The sequence below is a fragment of the Manis javanica genome, chromosome 16 (genome assembly GCF_040802235.1).
Source record: "Manis javanica isolate MJ-LG chromosome 16, MJ_LKY, whole genome shotgun sequence".
Taxonomy (NCBI): domain Eukaryota; kingdom Metazoa; phylum Chordata; class Mammalia; order Pholidota; family Manidae; genus Manis; species Manis javanica.
Genome location: NC_133171.1, coordinates 34,732,419 through 34,752,649, shown reverse-complemented (window position 1 = coordinate 34,752,649; position 20,231 = coordinate 34,732,419). Strand labels below are relative to the sequence as shown.

The 20,231-nt window shown below is 36.6% G+C and overlaps 1 protein-coding gene across 28 annotated transcripts in view; it reads right to left on the bottom strand.

Moving 5' to 3' along the window:
• DST (dystonin) overlaps positions 1–20,231 on the bottom strand; it is a 397,695-nt gene that overhangs the window by 23,785 nt on the left and 353,679 nt on the right. For all 28 annotated transcript variants that reach the window (XM_073224747.1, XM_073224742.1, XM_073224734.1 and 25 more), the window contains 13 exons: positions 19,965–20,087; positions 19,739–19,840; positions 17,542–17,646; positions 15,992–16,165; positions 15,499–15,654; positions 12,495–12,692; positions 11,586–11,714; positions 8,711–8,881; positions 7,785–7,940; positions 7,378–7,584; positions 4,907–5,026; positions 2,138–2,307; positions 693–852 (listed from right to left, as the gene is read on the bottom strand). In XM_073224747.1, coding sequence (XP_073080848.1) covers positions 693–852; positions 2,138–2,307; positions 4,907–5,026; positions 7,378–7,584; positions 7,785–7,940; positions 8,711–8,881; positions 11,586–11,714; positions 12,495–12,692; positions 15,499–15,654; positions 15,992–16,165; positions 17,542–17,646; positions 19,739–19,840; positions 19,965–20,087 — 1,971 coding nt within the window. The remainder of the gene's footprint in view (positions 1–692; positions 853–2,137; positions 2,308–4,906; positions 5,027–7,377; positions 7,585–7,784; positions 7,941–8,710; positions 8,882–11,585; positions 11,715–12,494; positions 12,693–15,498; positions 15,655–15,991; positions 16,166–17,541; positions 17,647–19,738; positions 19,841–19,964; positions 20,088–20,231) is intronic.

The following is a 20,231-nucleotide window of genomic DNA, read 5'->3' as shown; positions in this document are numbered from 1 at the left end:
AAGTCAACCCTGATACAACCATTTTACATTAGTGCCATGCCTCATATTCTTTTTAGGGTTCTTTAAGCTGTAATACAGCATTTCATCATAATATAGGGTGTTACACTCAGTATTACCTGGACATCCTGAATATTACCTTGGCTTGAACAATAGTTTAGCATAACATACCTATCAGCAAATAGCAAGGAAACTAATTTTCTTAAAGTAATAATCAAATCCCTCATAATACATGTACTGTAGTTCAGTGGGCAAGGTTCACACAATTTTTAAAAAAAGGAAAGTCATAGATCAAGTTACAAATTCATACACTTAGGCAATGCCCAAGTTCCAGGCCACTGAATGAACAATTTTAAATCATATCACATCATTATTTATGTGAATAACAAAAGACAATAAAACAGTCTTGTAACATGTTTTAAAGAACCAGACAATGAACTCACTTTCCAAGTTCTAAAAGATTTTAGATATGGTAATTATAAACAACAGTATTTCACTGATCCTAAAGTAATTTTCCTGTATCACTTTTAAAATTGGTTTCCTGATTCTGGCTCAAATGTACACATATTTCAATATTAAAGACTGTTGCATAGTATGATACATTGTCTCTAGATTTTAAAAGGCTAAGTGGTTACAGTTTCCTCTATACTCAGAATTATCAAATGAGATCAATAAAATGTCCCAGATAACAATACCTTGTGATTCTCGATCATAATAACCAATAAATTAACGTCTCCATAGACAGGCTGGTCTTCTGCCAGTTGGGGTTCAACTCTATACAACCAGTCATTGAGGGCCTGAAGGGCATCTGTGAATTGTCCAGAGAATAGCAGGGCTTCTTCCAACTTGTTTTGTCTGAAGAAAAAGGTAGATAAATCAGTCTGGGCAACAAAACCACACTGTATATCCAAACATGTAAAACTCATTCATGAAGTCTGAGCAGAACTCAAGAGGAAAAACAACATCCTGGTATTCATGGCTGTTTCTTTGCTTTCCTTAGAAAATAAAACTTCTTTTCAAACTTCTCTCTTATTCTTTAAATACACGGCACCTGTTCCAGGAAAATTCTCCCATCACACCTCTGGAAATCACTGACCCTTCAGTTTCTTCAGAATAATTGGACTTTTTAATTAAAATTTATTTTCAGATTTGTGTATTAAACTATTACATTTCTGGGGTATACAGTTCTATGAACTGTAGCATATGGACAGGTTCACATAGCCATCATCATAACCAAGACATAGAACAGTTGCATCATTCCCCAGATCTCCCTCCTGGTGTTTGTTTATAGGCACGGCCAGCCCCCATCTCTAAGCCCTGGCATTCAGGGATCTGTTTGCCATCACCAGTTTTATCTTTTCAAGAATGTAACGTAAATGAAAAACATTTATATGATATTGTTAAAAGAATATAACCTTCTGAGAGTGTAAATTTTAAAGATTCTTAAAAACTAACAACTAAAAAAAACTCATTATGAAGTTCCCTACAACTGAATATAATATTCTATTTAATCTTAATACTGACAAAATCAATGAGAAATGTGAAAACATTTCTAAGATATCTGAAGTCTTCTACTACTATACTGCTTTCTTAAATACTTAACAATTTGGCAGTAAGTTTAGGGCCTTCACAGATGAAGTGTCATGAGAAAGGAGATTGGAAAGGGGGGATAGAATGTGGAAGGGAACAGCAGGGTCAGAGCAGGACCTCACAGGCCACATGAAGCAGCCTGTGTTTTAGTTCACACCCAGTGTTAAGTGCTTGAAGGGTAATAAAGCAGGGGAATGACAAGATCCTATTTACAATTTTAAAAGACCATCCTAGTAGTTATTATGGAAAGTGGATTAAGAAGGACAAAGCAGACCTGAGGAGACCAGTCAGAAGGCAGTTGCTCTAGTCAGGTGTGAGAAGACTGAGGCTTGGAGAAGGATATCAGTTCTGAGTGAACTGAGAGGTCAAAAATAAATAATAATGAACAGCAAAGCCTTCTCAGTGCAGGAACCATGTGAGTGAGTTTATTACAGATGAGCAGAAGGTCCCAGGCAAAGGAAAGGCTCCAAAAATGTTCCCACCAAGCACCACTATCGTGTGTTTGAAAGAGGCCTACAAAGTAACCAAACTGTCTTAAGGAACATTCTACCTTTCCACAGATTTTCCACAGACGATATTCCATTTTTCTCTGAGTTCACTCAGCATGTCATCCAGTTTCTGGTTGTCATCAGCCAGGGAGGTTTTCTCCTTCAGAGAACGCCCAGTTCTGGTGGTGGTGTCATAGACAGAATGCTTGGCTCCCAGTGATTTTTGAAACTCCTACATATTTAACAAGAAAACAATGTGTGTTTCTACTTGGGACTAATAAATAAACAGGTAAGAGACATTAAAAGAGGCATTCCTTAATAAATGGAGTCTAAACTTTTCTGGAAGACATCAGCAAATAATCAAGTCAGAGTGTAGTATTGCTGTACTCTAGAACACAACAGGGGAGAAAAGAAACTTCAGATTTGTAAATCGAAGGGTTTATTTTTCTCAGAAGCCAGGCGTCTGTCTCTAAGAGCACCTACTTTTGTCAGAAAATATTTCCAAGTAACACAAATCCCGAATCTTTTGTGGTTATAAACCAGAAATAGCATACTAGTTCTGATAAAATGTAATAGCTAATAAACTACTGAACAACCCAAGGGTTTGGAGAGGAAAATGTAGTTAATGCTCTGTAACTATAGGTGCAGTGTGGACAGAGTGACTCAATAATGCATACATTTACTACAGGGCTTTTATTGTCCAAACAGATTTATTTTCACACATTTCAGATATTCACAACAATGTTACATGTGATTTTATCTGTGAGCCAGGAGAAGGGACACATAAGCACTGGATCTGTGGATTCCTGTGTTTGGACCTATTGCTCTTTCTATTCACACCATTTGGGGAGCTGATACCTCTCCTCCCCACGACTTTAATGCCCAACCAGAGTCTCAAAAAGATCCACAAATTATTTTTCCAGGATTGAACAGTTACACTGTTAACATGGCATCTACACTTTGTTGACCAGGTTTGTGTCTATGTACGTGCATGGGGGGTGAATTCTCTTCCTTCTACCGAACTCAAGCACAGGTTTTTCTGGAGCAGAGAGCTATTATGTCTGTAGGCCTCTCATTACCACCTTGTATATTGGGTGTGTTCATAGGTACGTAATAGAAAGACTGAGACAACCACTATTGAATATTTAATCTCAGGGATGAGAAGAAGGAAAGGTCAACCTAACAGGCCGTTTATGAGCTCATGAAATATCATGGAAACATTAATACAATGATTCTCAACTCTGGTAGCATCTTAGAGTCATCCCAGATAGTGAAATGTTAAACAAATGGGTAATTTTCCATAATAACCTTGGTTATACTTACATAATTAAGTTTTTATTGCCTTTAAAATGTAGACATTTTATGACTAAAATACTTATTTTGTCTTGCAATAGGTGGCAGCTACATCTGGCAATTTTTAGCAATAAATACCATTATAATATCACACTTTCTGCATTTTATCTTCTATAATTATTATTTTTCCATGTTATTTTAAAGAGAATGTTAGTTTTAGAATCACGGTATTGACAGATTTTCTTCACACAACAGACACCTAATAACTGTAATAGTTGAATACAGGATAGATTAAAACTTTTTAAGGTCAGAAAGCACCCAAATGATGACTAGAAAAGACTTCTTTTAAGATTGGCTGTATGTGTCTTGCACATTTCAGAGAAATGGTTGACTTGAGTAACAGGTCACACTAGATGGGGCTCTTCACATATTCTTATTTCTAGGATTCTCCAACTTAAATATGCAATATACATTCGTAAGACTACATGACACCACCTCTTCAAGTTCAAGTTCAAATCTGGCATTCTGTTTTGAGAAAGAGGCTCTCAGCTCTCCCTCAGAGGGGAAGGAAGGTGCTGCTCGCTATCACTGTGTTGCCAGTATTGTGTGGGACAGCTCCCAGGCAGAGGGTGCCAGCAGAAGCAGCCATTCAAAAGCCCTCATCCAGCCAAAGAGTGGACCCTCAATGCTTCCTTCCATCCTTCTAGGATCATGACCCCTTAAGGTCAATTAGAACGAAAGATGGGAGCAACCGACCTGCATGAAGGTGACGGCCAGAATTTCCCAATGATGATGAACCTTACATCGCCCCAAGATTTTCCAGTCTTTTAAATATTATGTTTCAAGTGATGACTTACATGCAGAAGCCTAAAATTGTAAAAGCGTTAGCAGAAGCCACTCTCCTTTGACCCAATTCCTCACCCTGAGGGTGATTTATAAACAGAAATTCAAAAGAGGTGGGGAAGACAGGAGGAATGCCCTTTGCATGCCATGTAGTAGAAAATACAAAATACAACATTTCCACATCTTCTAGTCTGCACAAGGAAGCTACTGGCCATGTGTCTTTGAGGGTCAGAGTGGAATTTCATATACCCGCATATACACACACAACAAAATACCAATTTTCCCCACTGCATTGTTTGAAAGAATCTACATGGCAAAATACATATTAAATTTTAATATAGAATTATTTTCTACATGGTATGTGGTCTATGAAAGAAATTACCGGACAAGATAGTGGTGAAAACTTGGGATACCCTACAAATCCTTTATATGCTTTATATTGTGGAAGATTCCAGTTTTACTGCTGAATGTTTTCTCTTACCAGTTGTTCACCCTGGAATCATAATGGAACAGCCAGAGTAAAGATACTACTGCCACTTCGCCAGTGTAAAGGGCAACTGGTTTACATGTAATGTAGGTACACACTGGACAGCCTTTTTTCTCCAGGGCTGACTAAATACACAGTTGTGTGACAATTTAAAAGTGATCTTGACATATATAATGACACAATAGGCTTTTGTTAATTGTAGACCCACCTTGTGCTGTGCAAGTTGTGTTTTAATTTTGTCTGGATCATTGGCAATTTCCAGTTCAGAATCCAAAGAGTTTTCTGACTCTTCCAGCCACTCCATAAGTTTACTCCAAGCTTCGTGGAACTGTAAAAGAGATTCATGTCTCTGTCCAGGAAACTTTCTGGTATACTTACTATGTTTAAAATCAAGTCTGTTTTTCAAATAGAAAATTCATATTCGTGGAAATGTTAAGTTATTAAGTCAAAACTTCCTCTGAAGAAGAAAATAATAATAGTTTCATCAGCAGATTATGCAGTGTCTAGTTAGTGCTTGGCTTTTGTGGCCACGTCCCAGGGTCACTTCGCTGTAATGCATTCAAACACATGAACTTCAATAAAAATAGGAATGAGCCCAGAAACAGTTAGGGAGCACTAGGGAGAACTTGCCCTCCTTTCCTTTTGCTTAATAATTAATGTAAACTCTCAGAGAATTTTATTTGTCCAGAGATGTCTCTTGAGCTTACTCCTAAGGTGTTTAATTCCTATGTTAAGAAAAAGGAACAAAAGGAAGAGAGGGAAGGATAAAGTTCATAAATTGGTTTTGAAAAGGAACAAGAACAAAAAAGAGGCCATTCCAACTCTAATACAAAGGTAGTCTGACATCTTTATTGCTGCCATCAAAATCCTCAAATGAATGCCTGTGCCTCACATATATATAGGTTTTATGATATGTAAGAGCACCCACAACCCTTGAATTCTAACAATGTAATTCTTTTTGGTATCTTGAAATATTCTGGTGCTATGCGTATTCGATTTCAACCAGTCTCTTTCCTGTTTATCACAGAGAACTAGTGTTCCCTGTGTACTCTTTTTGGATGCCAAATTGTGGAACTGGCTATAAATTTTTTCTCACAATAAAGTTAAGTGAATGTACACATAACAAAACTATGTAATCAAAACCTGTTTTATATCAAAGCACATTAACGATGAAATAACAAAGGACATTTAACAATAAGAACAATAAGAGCACACAACCACACAGCTGCAAAGGCCCACTAGAGGCATCTCATCGGACCTGCTCTCCTTGTGCACCCCTCTCGCAGCTCTGACCCATTCGAACATGAGAACCAAAGGCTGTAACAGGCACGTGGACTACCAAAGTTGGAGAACGAGATCAACATCTGAGCCCAAAACTGAGATATTAGGATAGTAAAAAATAAATTAAAGAAACAGCTAGTCATGGTGTTTGGTAGACTTTCTGCAAATATATAGGCTATAACAATGGTAAGTTTAGTGATATAAATGCACAGGTTTTAAGGCTGGCCCTGCTTTCAAAACTACTTTTAAGCCAGATAAAACAGAAGAAATGCTATCTTTTGGCATCAAAAACAGTAGAAAATCCTTATAAAGTTAATTAGACAGTATGAGAAAATAAAATTGACTAACTGGAGAAAGAAGCAAGAGGGTGGGCCACTGACTACTGGCATCCAAGAGACTTTCATAAATTAGACATTCATAATTCAAGAAATGCCTACACTATAATAACACTGCTACATATGTGGAAAGAAAATATCAGGTTCATCATTAATACTGTCTTAAACATTTTAGAGACTGACTTTATTCTAGAGACTCACTTATAACAAGGAACATATCACACATCCCACTCAGAAAAGGGATCTATGGCATGTAACCCTGTAACAATGTGATTTGACATTTCTAAAGCCTTTAACAAATTTATGCTGATAGTTTTAAACAATGAAACATTTAACTTCTGTATATTCTGCATCACCCAACTGAGCTCCCCCAAAATAATGAAGTCCAAATCCAGTGATAGAAAATGCAACTGAATGGGGCAAGACAAGTCACTGCAAAATACAGCTGCAATATTATAATAAAATTTCTAGTAGAATTCAAAAAATATAAGCCAAGCAAGGCGGGTGGATCTGTCTCCTTCCCGGAGTACAGAGACACATAATCTTACCTCTTCTCTGTGTTAGTCTAGAATGGAATACTAGTAACAGCCAACACAGACACAGAATAGGCCCTGTCACAAAACTGGCTCTCTCAGCTGATTGTGAAGAAAGTTTGGCTGGGGAATTAAACAAAAGGTAGCAATACAATAATTATAAAGTATGATGTCTTATTCTGGCTACAGAGTGGAGGGAAAGGAGAAAGAGAAAATCAACCAACCCAGTAACAAAAACGCTGGGCCTCTCTTGGGGCCTTAATGATAACAGCCCTTTGACAAAGTCAAGCAATAATCAATCAGTCGTTTAAAGATTAGTCCCCAGGGCCTGAAGTGGCTGCCAGGTCAAAAAACAATGTCATCACCCAAACTTAGGTCGCAGGTCTTTTTAGGAAATAAATACCCTGGCTTTGCGCATGCATGTTACACCTAATGCAGTCTGCAGTAAAGGTACTTTAGTGACACAATGTATATTTAAACAGGTAGAACTGATTTATTGTCAAGCTCAGGAAATTTTTACAAAGGTCTACCTGCTTGGCCCTCTTCCTTGCATCATCCAAGGATCTTCCTCTTTCTACCAACCGTTGAACCACTTTTTCCCATCGACTTTGTACACTGATCAGTAGATTTTTAATTAGGACAACATCTTGTTTCTGACTGAAATACTTCAGGTGGGTTCCAGTTTTGTCCAGCTCTATTATCTGATCACGGTGAGAATTTACTTCATTGGCAAAGACCTTTCCCAAAAAAAGGGGTATAATTAGAAACAAAGGGAAAGCTGATTAATCTTAAAAATGCTTCTGGTGTCATAAGCTCAAACTGTTTCAAAGGACAAAATTAAGTTTTCAAACTACCAAATTCATGCTTCTGACATTAAAACAGTCTGTTGTCTAAAAAGTCTGAAATGAGAATATTACTCATCTGAGTTACAACACACCTTGTGTTCATCCATTTGAAATAAGACTGTGTCCAAGATAAGACTTGGCCGAGAAGCTACATTTAGGGTCTGTTCAGCCTGGGTAAGCCACTTGATAAAGTTTTGGAGAGAACTGTGGAACTCCAATGCCAAGTTGAGGGCCTCTTCCAGTTTAGTCTGCAGAGACAGATTATTATGGTACTTGACGATATTCAAGGCTCTCTCCCTGCCCCCACCAGTTTAAGCACTCTCTGGCAGATGCGCTTCCCATCCACATTTTACTTATGCATGATCTGTATTACCCAAACAGTTCATGAACGTAGTGGGCCTTCACTAAAATACTGGCAAACCAAGACCCTTTAATACAGCGAGAAGCATCTCACTGCAGCTAAAAAGAACAATTTAATATACACTGAAATTGTGGTTTGGGGGCAATTAACTCCAGAACACAACTATTAAACAGAATGTGTAGAAATAAAACTTGACATTCATATGATTAATTTTTGGTGCCAAAATACTATGAAATATGTATTATGCTCTGTCAATAAGGGCATATAATCTAGTACTTCTAGCCTATCCTTTTTCTTAGGGTATTAAACAGTAATTTTTAATCCTTACTTGTGGACTTCTGTTAAGTGCTTATTATATAAACAATCATCTTCCTCTCTCCTACATACATTAAAAGTGTTACCTATTAAACTTGATCTATGATATACCTTTATCTGTGTTTGAATAGATTCCTTTAACTCTGTTCTTCTGTGTTAAGACAGAATACAATTTTCAAATGACCCCATGTAACCTCTACATGTACAAAGAAAATCTAAGCATGGATCATTAAAACATGGATCAACAGACTGTTCACTAATGATGCTACTCAGAGATAAGGCAAAACCCATGAAACAAAACCACCAAAACATTCATTCTATTATATTAATTAAGGCACATACTTTTCTTTCATTGAGTTTGGTTTCCACAGATTCCCATTTTTCTTTCAAGTTATTTATGTCTTGGTCAATATTTGTCTCTGCAGATTTGGGGCACCTTGCAAGCGTCTGCTGGCCTTTCTGCATCAGGCTTCTATATGTTTCTTCTTTAACATCAAAGGCAGCACAGATTTCCTAAACAGAGATATCCCCCCAAGTTATATCATTTTTAAGGGAATAAAATCTAAGAATCCTTTATCCAGTACATCAATTTCAAGCCTCTTATTATGTAGTCATCACCATCTAGCACAAAGAATAACCCTGACACATTCAAACTTTTCATTATTATTGAAACAACACTTAAATATAGAGCTACATCCTGTCCACCAAGCAAACTCAGAAATGGCGCTATCAATGGCAATCCACTCCAGCACGCTAAGGTTTGCGAGAAGTATTTTTAATGTTACCAAGAAAGCTTTCACTGTACAGTAACCAGTCAGTTCTGTGACCCTAGGCAAGAAATTTAACCTCCCCGAGCCTCAGTTTCTCTTCTGTGAAATGGTTTCTCTCCTGAGACTATGATACAATGACTAGAATATTTTTTGGTATAATTTAATTTCATACTCTGAAGATATACAGGGGATTGAAAGCAAAGACCCAATATAGTGAGACATTTAAGTTGATTATTCAGAATTTGGAATCACAAAAGCCAAACTGTGACACTATGAGTATTATTTTCCTTTATAACATTCTTAAAGCTTTTAACTGGGATGCAGTACTTTTTCTACAAAGAATATTTTTTAAACTGCTATCAACAAATTCAGAATTTAAGATCAGTAAAATAACACCTACATTTGTGTAAAAAATTTAGACCAGTTCTATTCTACTGATTCAATTATAACTGCATTATAATTATTTTAAAATATTGAATATTTTAAAAACTCTGGTGGGTCAAATTATAGCTACCACAGAAAAACTGTTTATTCTATATCTAACACTTAACTTCATAATTTTTAAAATTAAGATATATTCATAAAATTCATCATTTTCAAGTGCACATCAGTATTTTTTAGCATATTCATAAGAATGTGCAACCATCACTATTAATTCCAAATTTTTGTCATCTCAAAACTTTGTGATTTCTTAAACCTTAAAAAAAGACAACTTTCTAAACATACATATACTATCACCTACTAAAAGCTCTTAATCCTAAAGCAAGACTTTTAAATATATCTCTTGAAACTGCAATATTCCAGTTTTTCTACTTTCCTTCATTTCTAATACAACCAAAAAAAAATTGCTAAAACAGTATTACAAAATATCAATAAAACTTTAGAATTCCTTGTATCATGAAATTTCTATAATCTGGGATATTATGTCAGGTTCTGGCAAATTTATTTTATATATCCTATTCAACCCAAATAAGCTGATATGTAATATTTTTCTACAAGTAAAATATTCTAAAGATAAGCTCTTTGCATTCCAACTTTTTACATGAAAACTTCTAAGTTAACATTTTTAAAGTGTTTGTTATTAGATACTAATTCCAAGCATATTTGGTCAAGAAGTTATTAAACTTCTATTTAATGAACACTCTTAATAGCTATGCAGGTACTTCCAGGAAAGTAAGCAAATATCTGGGAGTCAGTCAGGTTTTATGGAAAAGAAAGAAAAGCAGTGCTATTATTTTGTCATTTACTTTTTCAACCAAAATGGGTCTTTTGTGTCACCAAAAAAACAACAGTTAAAAATACAAAATCATATAAACAGCCCTTTTCTAAAACAATGAATATCTATTAAAGGTTTCTAGAAAATTCCACACTGGATAATAGTATTTACAAACTGCTTATGGCAATTGTGAAATGAGTAAGATGGTATCCTTGTTACATTTCTTCACAACACCCACAAGATAGTTACTTTCTTTCCGAATCACCAAATCCAAAATTACTTCCAAATATGTAGTTTTAATATGTACACTTCCACTGAAGAGTATAAACTTTAATGAACAATGAATGACCCATTTATTTTGCCAAATCTCCAAGTACTTCTATTTTTATTTCCTAAAATACTAATCATCGACATTTGAATATTTGAAAAACTCTGGTGCAAATTCAAATTTAATGTAAAAGATGATTCGTTTTCAAAATTTGAAACGGACTGATTTCTATTAGAACTTTGAGCTGAATTACAATGGGAAATTAATAGGAAATGTCAATAAATCAAAGGTAGTCCAAATTTAATTTGTCAGTCCATAGTCCTGTGCAAAAAAGCCAGGGTCTCAAGTTCTATTAATTCTTCTTCCTTCTCCTTAAGGGTTGACAGTGGCACGGAATCTGGGTGGGAAGGGCCCACAGACACAGTGCGCCAGACTGGACGGTTCAGACGGGGGCCTCCTCTTGGCCCCTCCTAGTATAGCTATGAAGTTGGAGATGCAGCCCTATCAACATTAAAATACACAAGTAACTGTTTTAACAGAAGAACAATTTTCCAGCCTTCCATGAAACAAGGTGGGTATATCATGCTTATGACAATAACTTTTTAAGTGAATTCTGATTACTTGTAGGATTTTTATTTTCACTCGAGGCACAACAGTTCATAATTTACACAATGTCATATTACTATCCATACAAGTTAATCATTTTATGGGGGAAAGTTTGCTTCTAGAAAAAGTTTGGACTTCTAAGCCCCCTTTTCGTATACTGACACAGTAACCTTTGAACTAAAGGTTCCAGCTTGAAAAATCAATCAAAAAATGGTGTGTCTAGACAGAGATTTCTGCTGTAAAACTGTGTATACATTCTTTAAACCTTCTCCCAGAATTTCTTTTGATCACTAGGGCCCACACAAAACGGTCAGTTTCTTCGTCTGAGGCTAGAGCTGTAGGAACTAATGTACTCACCATGTGGGCGTCAAGCTGCTCCTTGGCTGTTTCTGGCAAACCTCCCGGAGGCTTGGATGCTAACAGATGACGCTCTGTGTCAGTCAGCCACTGTTGCAAACCCTCAATTTCACCATGGAAGCTTTTGGCCTGGAGCGATTAAAAAATTCAAGTTTGGGCCACAAACATTGCCACTGCCAAGCATAAACAAGGTCTAACCAACGCCAGCCTAAGCCCCTCTCCGCTCTCTTACGGGCAGCAGGAGCCTCGGGGTCTGCCGTGCCTTTCTGCATCAGGACAGCTCAGCAGATAAGACGATTACACTAAGAGCTAGAGAGCTGAGGTCTCAACTGCTCTGCTTTTTATCCTACTTACTTTTACTCCTCTCCTTGAAGTATAAAAATTAAACACGTGTATGTAAATCAGTGAAGGAATTCCACGCTATTTTAGTCTTGAAGACTAAAGAAAGTTCCAGAATATACAGTAGGCCCCCACTGACCCACGGTTTCACCTCTGGAGGTTTCAGTTACCCACAGTCAATTGAGCGCCTGAAGCAGATGGTCCCCCTGCCGATGAATCACCAGAAGGTCAGTAGTATCCTAACACTGTGTCACAAGGTCTACATCGTTCACCTCACTTCATCACGCAGGCATTTTATCATCTCACATCATCACAACAAGAAGGGTGTATATTTTTAGAGAGACAGACCACACTGACATAACTTTTATTATATATAGTATATGCTATGATTGTTCTATTTTATGATTATACTTGTTAATCTCTTATGGTACCTAATATAAATTAAACTTTATCATAGCTGTGTATGTATAGGGGAAAGAAGTACATATAGGGGTCGGTACTATCGGTGGTGTCAGGCACCCGCGGGAACGCACCCCCCGTGGATGAGGGGCCCACTGCATTCTCATGCACCTGGCGCAAGGCACCATCCAGCTGCTGCTTCCTTTGCTCTGTTTTTTCCAAAACATTTTGCCAGCGTTGATTCAAAATCTCCAGCTTGTTCTGAAGGTTGTTTGCTTTTTCACCTGCACTTGATTCAATTAGATCATTTCCTGCTTTGTTAACAGCTTCCACAGTGGACTGATGGGCTAATACATCATTTTGAAGCACCTGAAAATATTAAGACAACACTGTTTGCTAGCTCTTGTTGAGTTAACATTGCTTTTAACACATTTGTTGTGTTTTCTGGTTATGAGACATTCTGAACCATGAACATCATACATACAGAATTTTAATACTAAGGAAGAATTTTAAAAAAACGTACTTCTTCTCCCTTAACTTTGCAGCCTTCCTGGATATGCCTTCTGTCTACCAACATCCTCTGAAATGATTATGTGGGAACATTTGCTAGTTCTTCTTATTAAATAACCTTGCAGTTGAGGACATTAAGTATCCAGAGGTTGTAATGAAAAAGTACTAAAAGTTTTCATTTGATTCAAGCTCATTTTAAGTGAACTTATTTTTCATGTCTAAAGTGAACAATTTAAAAGATATTTTTATTTCTGTATACCCATTTTCAAATATAAAATCATTATATTTCTAAGATATAAAGTGTCATATCTTATAATTAGCACTCTAAGAGGGAAAAGATATCATAGAGTATTCTTTTATATTCTCTTGTTACAAGCGTGTTAGAAGAAACGACTAAGTTGGCAGGAATCTTGGGAATCCCTTAACACTAAAGGGGACGAGATTTACTGTCATCAACGATACTCAAGCATTTCAAAGTTTAGCTGTTCTTTGCTAGAAAATACAAAATACTTACTACAGATCCCAATAAATAGTGCTTTCCTTTTTATACAGTGGAAATATAAGAATAGATTAATAATGCTTAAATGCATGAACATAGGGACCAGAATGGTTAAGTGAGGAAAGCAATCCCAAAGTTAAAAAGAAAAAAATCAATTTCAAATACTGAAAAAGAATTACACTTTAGAGAACAAATACAGCTTAGCAGTAATTCCCTTTCAAGAAGACTGTGGTTACATTTTTGGAAAACAGGAAACCTTCCTTCTAATGTTAGTGAGAGCTGATGGTAATCCTTCCCTACACTCACTGACCCAGGGCTGGCCAGAGGAAAGGGCCCAGCATCCCTCATCCTGTGCAAGACGTCCCACATCTGCAGGGAAACGCAGACCAGGTGGGATTTTCAGGGAAGGGCGCTAACTGCCTGTGATCCCTGTTTCTCTGTATTTACTCGTTCTCTGCGGCCTCTGGGGAGGGTTTTCCAAAAGCTACACAAGCAGCCGAGTAAGGAGTGATCTTTATAAAAAGTATGTACTTTGATTTGTTAACAGTACGAATCACCTTCCAAGGTAAGAATTAAATATTTGTGTGATCAAAATACAAAATTATATAAAATTCCATTTTTTAAATGATCAAGTCTGGCCACATAAGACAGAGCCTAGGAGAAGCAAGCAAGAGAGCGATGGAAACATTCCCTCTCTTCCTTCAGTGACTGTACAGGCCATTTTAAGTCCTTTGAGTTTCCCTTAGAGAGACAGAAAGAGAAGAGAAGAGAGAGAGAAGGAGCCATTTCTAACTGCTCAAAGACAGATGAACAAAAATGAAAATTGCTGTTCACCCCCTCCCCAAGATAATTGTATCAGGGTACCTCATTTTTCTACTTTACTGAAGTCTACAAAGTGCCTGTCACTGTTCTATGTTACTTTTGAGACAACTGCCAAGTTTATGAAAACATAAATACTATAAATGCACAATTTGAGAATAAACCATTTTGTTTTTATGCAGTCTGACCAGTCATTAATTTTCTAGCAAAGGTATAATATAGACATGAAATAATGAAAAATACTCACTATGCAAAATAAGTTCTAATTGCTTAATCACATGTGGTTGGACAAAGACAAAAGATATAGATGGAACAAGGTAAAAGAAAAAGAAAATTTACATTAGGGCACAAGTGCTGTGGAATAAAAATATGAAAAATGGAAGACTAAAGCAGAAATAGTCAAAAACTGGGTATCATGATATTAAAGTGCCCCAAACCTACCTTTTCTCTTAAAATGTTAATAAATAAATAAAATAATCAAAGACTGTCTATTTGATAATCAAGGAAAACTTACTTAAGGTTAGAATTTAGGCACTAACCTCAAATCAGATACCAATATTCATGTGAATGCTAACCCTCTATGAAAGACTAACCTTTGATTCATTAAGCCTAGTGACTTAAAATATAGGGAATTTTCTATTAAAAATTATCAACCAAATGTCACAAAGATGACAACATCATAAAATTGTTTTGTGCATCTTAAGATAAACATTTCCATTTATAAATTAGCCTTAGATCAACTGCAGGACATTCAAAAGCTTTTAATACAATGAATATTTTTTAAAACTGATTAAGAAAGAAAAGGACTAAGACACAGAAAGCCAATGAAAAGAGAGACAAAAGGACAAAGCCCAACAGAATGAGAGATGTACACAGAGAGAAGTGTGAGGCACGCCAAATCAGCAGCAAGTGAGAGGACGTGGAGACAAGGGGGACCAAAGCGAAAACACACACACACAACCTGCACTGGGACATCAGAGCCTACGGCTTTAGGCTATCCCTGCAATTTCTATTTCTAGCATAAATAGACTCTATGTTAATCCAGTAACAGGGAAAATCAGGGACTGAAACCTTCAGTGTCTGCCATGCAGCCTTAATAATTTAGCCAGAAGTTTCCCCTCCTTTCTGTTTTTGATAACAGCCTTGAAGAATAAGAAACATAGTTTGATGACAAGCTCTTAAAAAGCATGTTTTAAGTAGCTTAACATTCAGTAACAAATGTCGAATATGAACTTGTGCTAAAATCATAAACGTGAAAAACGCATGAGGAACAGACATACAGGAAAAATTCTGAGGCTGCTAGAAAGACACAGAGAAGAAGTGTAGCATGCAATTACAGCTACGTACGTGGTGCTTGGCAAGTTCAATTTCGATGGCTTTAGGGTCTCCTTCAACAGGTTTCTGTTCACTTAGCAAGCCCTCGGTGTGAGTCAGCCAGGCCAAGAGTTCGTCGAGAGCGTGCTGGAACTGCCCCAGTGCTAACAGAGCACCCTCCAGCTTATGCTACAAAGAAGAATAGTAAGGAAGACACCCATTTATGAATGACATACACTTATGAAACAGGGCAAAAAAAAAATCAACTTTTTTTGGTCAGTGATGCATCGTTCCACAAGCATATCCAATGGAGTGTGATCATTGTATCCTCACATTGGGTGCTTAAATTCTTGGTGGTTAAAAACGGTTTGTGAGAAGCAGCAAGAGTGCCAGTAAAACAAGAGAATTTAGGGGCCTCAAAAGTTGATGCACAAAATCATTCATTTCATTTTTTAATAATCAGTTTACATGACCATGTAAAATTGAACTTTGATGATTTCTTAAAATAAAAAGTCTTAGTACTTACCTGTCGATTGATAATTCTCTCCTCCAGACTATTCCATATCGATTTCAGTTCCATTAATGGGTCTTGAACAGTGCGTTTGTCGCTCTCTTCTGTTACTTTCTTCAGCAGAAGCTCTGCTTGGTGTTTCAGTCTTTCCATTTCTATCTGTTGTTGGTAGGCCTCTGACTTAAATTGCTTTTTTAAAAAAAGAGATATATATAAGGACACTTTGTTCTAAATAAAAACGTTAAACAAAAGAAATTCTACAGGTTAAACTTTGATTCCAATTCACACTTCCTGTGTGGGGGAGTGGAGGTTAAGAGGAATAAGAATCTATCAATGTAGTAATTAAAAAATAACAACTCAGGTACAGTGAACACTTGCTATCATCAGGTTATGCTCAACAAACTTAAAAAGAAAATGGTTTTGTCCTCAATTTAACCAAAGGACACAGAAATGAGACCAGTTAGGTAACTTCCCTGAGGTTATTTGGCTTGTGAGTAGATAAACTGGAATATGATCTCAGACAACCTGATTTCAGAGAGAGAGCTCTCCCAACCAGCTTGCTCTAGGAAAGCCACTGAGATATACATAAATGTCCAAAATCAATTCTCCTCCATACCAACAATTTTACATAAAGTATACCATGTGTTTACTATATGACCAGATACAGTGGGGAAAAAAAATCTCAATCTAATGATGGTAACAGCAAAATTCTCAGAAGAGAAAAAAAATTTTTCTAGAATATTCTACATCACACTTAGGGATGAAAATGATACAATTTTAAAGCCCAATAATAACTTTGTATAAAATCTAGTAGAGTTTATTGAAAATGGTGTGATATCTCTGTGGAGAGGGACTTAAAATTAGGAAGGAAACGGTTGATCCCACTTTGATAAATGATCATCAGCACAGAGGGATTCAAAGAGGAAGCCGTCCAGCCATTTTTGCAGCTGGAGATCAAGAACCACAAAAGCAAAAACTACAGAGGAGAGCAGACGGAAAACAACAAGCGTTCACAAAACAAACATTCTGGGAAACGAGATTACACCATGGATGCTTCTTTAGCCTGTTAGACGAAATGAATTACTCTGAACATAACGAAGAAAGGAAAAATGTTGCTGTATGTGTACTGATGACAATGACAGTACTGAATAGTTATGAAACTTCTTCACAGGATGATCAACATGGGAATAAATACACCCCCTCCCGCAAAACTCAACCTGCTGTGACATGAGGACATTGGAAAGTCTGTAAATCAAGTCTTACAAGCGTTGCCTCTGGGAACATAACATTTGGGGTGGCTTTTTAAAAGGCCACCTTTTTTCTTATTTGTATTTTTTTATTTTTCTTTAATGAACAGCTATCAATTTAATAAGACTAATATTTTATACCCTTTATTTAATGAGCATATATATACTGCTTATTATGTGCAGGCACTATATTAAACTAGTTTCATTATCAAGATATTTACACTTCAATTACACAAAATAAATTTGTGTAAAGAATCCTATGAAGCAAGAACTTAAAAATGCAGTCTTTGCTAAATTAGTTAGCTCCCCACCCCATACCTTTAGCTCTTCAATCTGCTGCTTGACAACGAAGTCAAGATCTGTTCCAATTGGAGACATTGAAGCTAATTTACCACCTGCAATATCCAGCCAGTCGAATATTGCCTGAAAAACACATTAGTCCACGTGTGATTATAATACTATGTCTGAAATTGCTACATCTCAAGTGTTACAGAAAAGTACACTTGTAAATCTACAAAAATATTATGGAATGGGACTATTTAATATAAGGTTAAGATGGTTCAACTAAAAAAGTAAAAGCAACAATATACTATAACAGTTGAAATAGAACTATATATGAAATATATGAAATAGATGTAAGCCAATTCTGCATCCAAGTTTGCAAAGAATATTCTTTCCTGTATAGAATCTTATATTAAGAACTTTCAAAACAAGTCCATTTGAATGAGTTTTAGAAATGGAATCACATGGAATCGAATTCTCCATGCTCTTTCATGGAGCATGTATAAATATACAGAGAAACCCATTCCATCTGTTTATTCAAGTAAGCAAGTATATTGTCTGGCACTTGAGCAAAATATATAGCCCAACAAAACCCTATGCATTCTTTATATTAGCATTAAAATCCTGCACATATAACAATTAACATTATGACCATTAGTCTGAATTATGACACAGATGACAGCATCTCCTGTTTTCCCTGTTCTTTTTAGGTAATATAATATTCTAAAAAGGCACAACTCATATTTCTTCCAGGTACTGAATGCACAAAAGTATTCTGCTCTTTAATGAAGCTGCCACATCTGAACAGCAGGAGGAAATAACCTTGGAAAATATCTGAATTTCAAAGTTGTTATCATTAATAAACCCAAAAAACTTAAGCAGCAACCTGGGAAATAAAATTTACTTTACTTTACAATCAAATTTTGAAATCTCTGGAGCCTCTCACTACAGCTAGCCCTAACAGCCCTTTACTAAATCAGGGTGCCAGTCATTTCCCCAGCTGATGCTACTACCCCGTGACGGACCTTGTTTTCCAGCAGTGGTAACGAAACTGTGTAAGTCATGGTGTCTAGCCTGGGGCCTCCTCCGGTTCCTGGCTCTTGAGGGCAAATGGCTGTAAGAGTGGCTATACCATCTCCAGCCATGGCAGCGGGCACAACTCAATGACTTACCAAAGGTATGTGAAAATCATGATCTGGCCTCACAGAGTGACGGCTCGAACCTGATTAGTTTTGGCCACTGATACTTAACCAATAAATTATCACTTTGGTTTAAAAAAAGATGGGGGACACGGAAAGGGAAAGTTATAAGGTATTATTTGTAGTGACTTTTTAATATATTTCCAAAGTTCAAAACACTTCTCAGCTGGCATAGAGCCGTACTTGTGATATTTATTTTTACAAATATAGAAATGGAGAGGCATAATAAAAAGGAAAGGATGTTCTCATCTGAGCTTTAAAAATAATACTTGCTTGGTGTTATGGAAATACTTAGAAGGGCTTTTTCCATATGGTAGGAGGGATAAAAGATTAAACTCTTTCCAGCCTGTTAGGAAATGAAATAAAAGTTTAGGAAGGTATGGAGAGAGAGAAATATCCCTGAGTTGACCTCAACTGATAAGAAAACTTTTAATTAAAAAAATAAAAACACCTAAAAAAATTGTTAATGAACTGAATGAAAACCTTTAAAGTAGATGAAAAAAAACTATTAAAAGGAATTTTATATATATGGAAAAGAAAACAGATTTTACATACCGGATTATGACCTAATAAAAGAGAAATCTATTTTAGTTCATTGAGAACGCTGGCTTCGAATCAAATTTCTTTACTCCTGACTTTAGTTAAACTTGGTGGTATTTTTAGATAGTGTTTATTCCTTTCATCTAATTCCACTCAACTTTAGAACAGAACTCAGATTCAGTTCCATTTCACTGTCTGGTGCTGAGCCGTTTATGAAAAATGCTGTGTGGGAACACTTACTTTTACTGAAAGAAAAATTTCAAAGTAGAATATACTCGATGTGTGTCTAAAAATGTGTTTAGATGTATACAGAAATCTATACTGATCTCAAGTGTCAGAAATATCTCTCAAAAGACAAAACATGAAGTGAAGTAGGCGAGGCAGTTGAATCCCCACTTGCAGCCCTGGGGTGGCGTTAGCGGGCCCAGCGTGTGTCAGTCTGTGGAAATCCCTGAGGACCCCTCCTTCCAGCAGCCACGCGGCAAAGCCCTCACCTGCAGGCCGTCCTGGTACTGAACAGCGGCCTGCATCGCCTCCTCCAGTTTGTCCACCCGGTCTTTCCAAGCTTTATTGAGAGAATCCCACGCTGAATGTAACTGAAATTTAAATGTTAGAACTCTGTTAGGATCATATGTTTTCAACTCCTTCTACCAAATATGCTTTAGTTCACAAAATTTTTTTAAAAATTATTGTTAAGAGTAGAAAATATGCTAGTTGTACCTCATCTATACTCTTCTTGACAATGGGTTTATCTGGTTCCCCACATGCAGCGATGAGTTCAGAACCCAGGTTGATAACTGTATCCAGCTCTTCCTGCAGCCCATCTATTTCTTCCCTTATGGACTAGAATGAGAAATGACAGCCTTAGAGCCTTAAGTAAAATCACAGTGTAACTGAACAGATGCACACGACAGTAATGGTAGTTATTTCTAGGAAGAGGGATTATGATCAGTTTTTATTCTCATCTTGCTATTTTCTAGGTTTCTG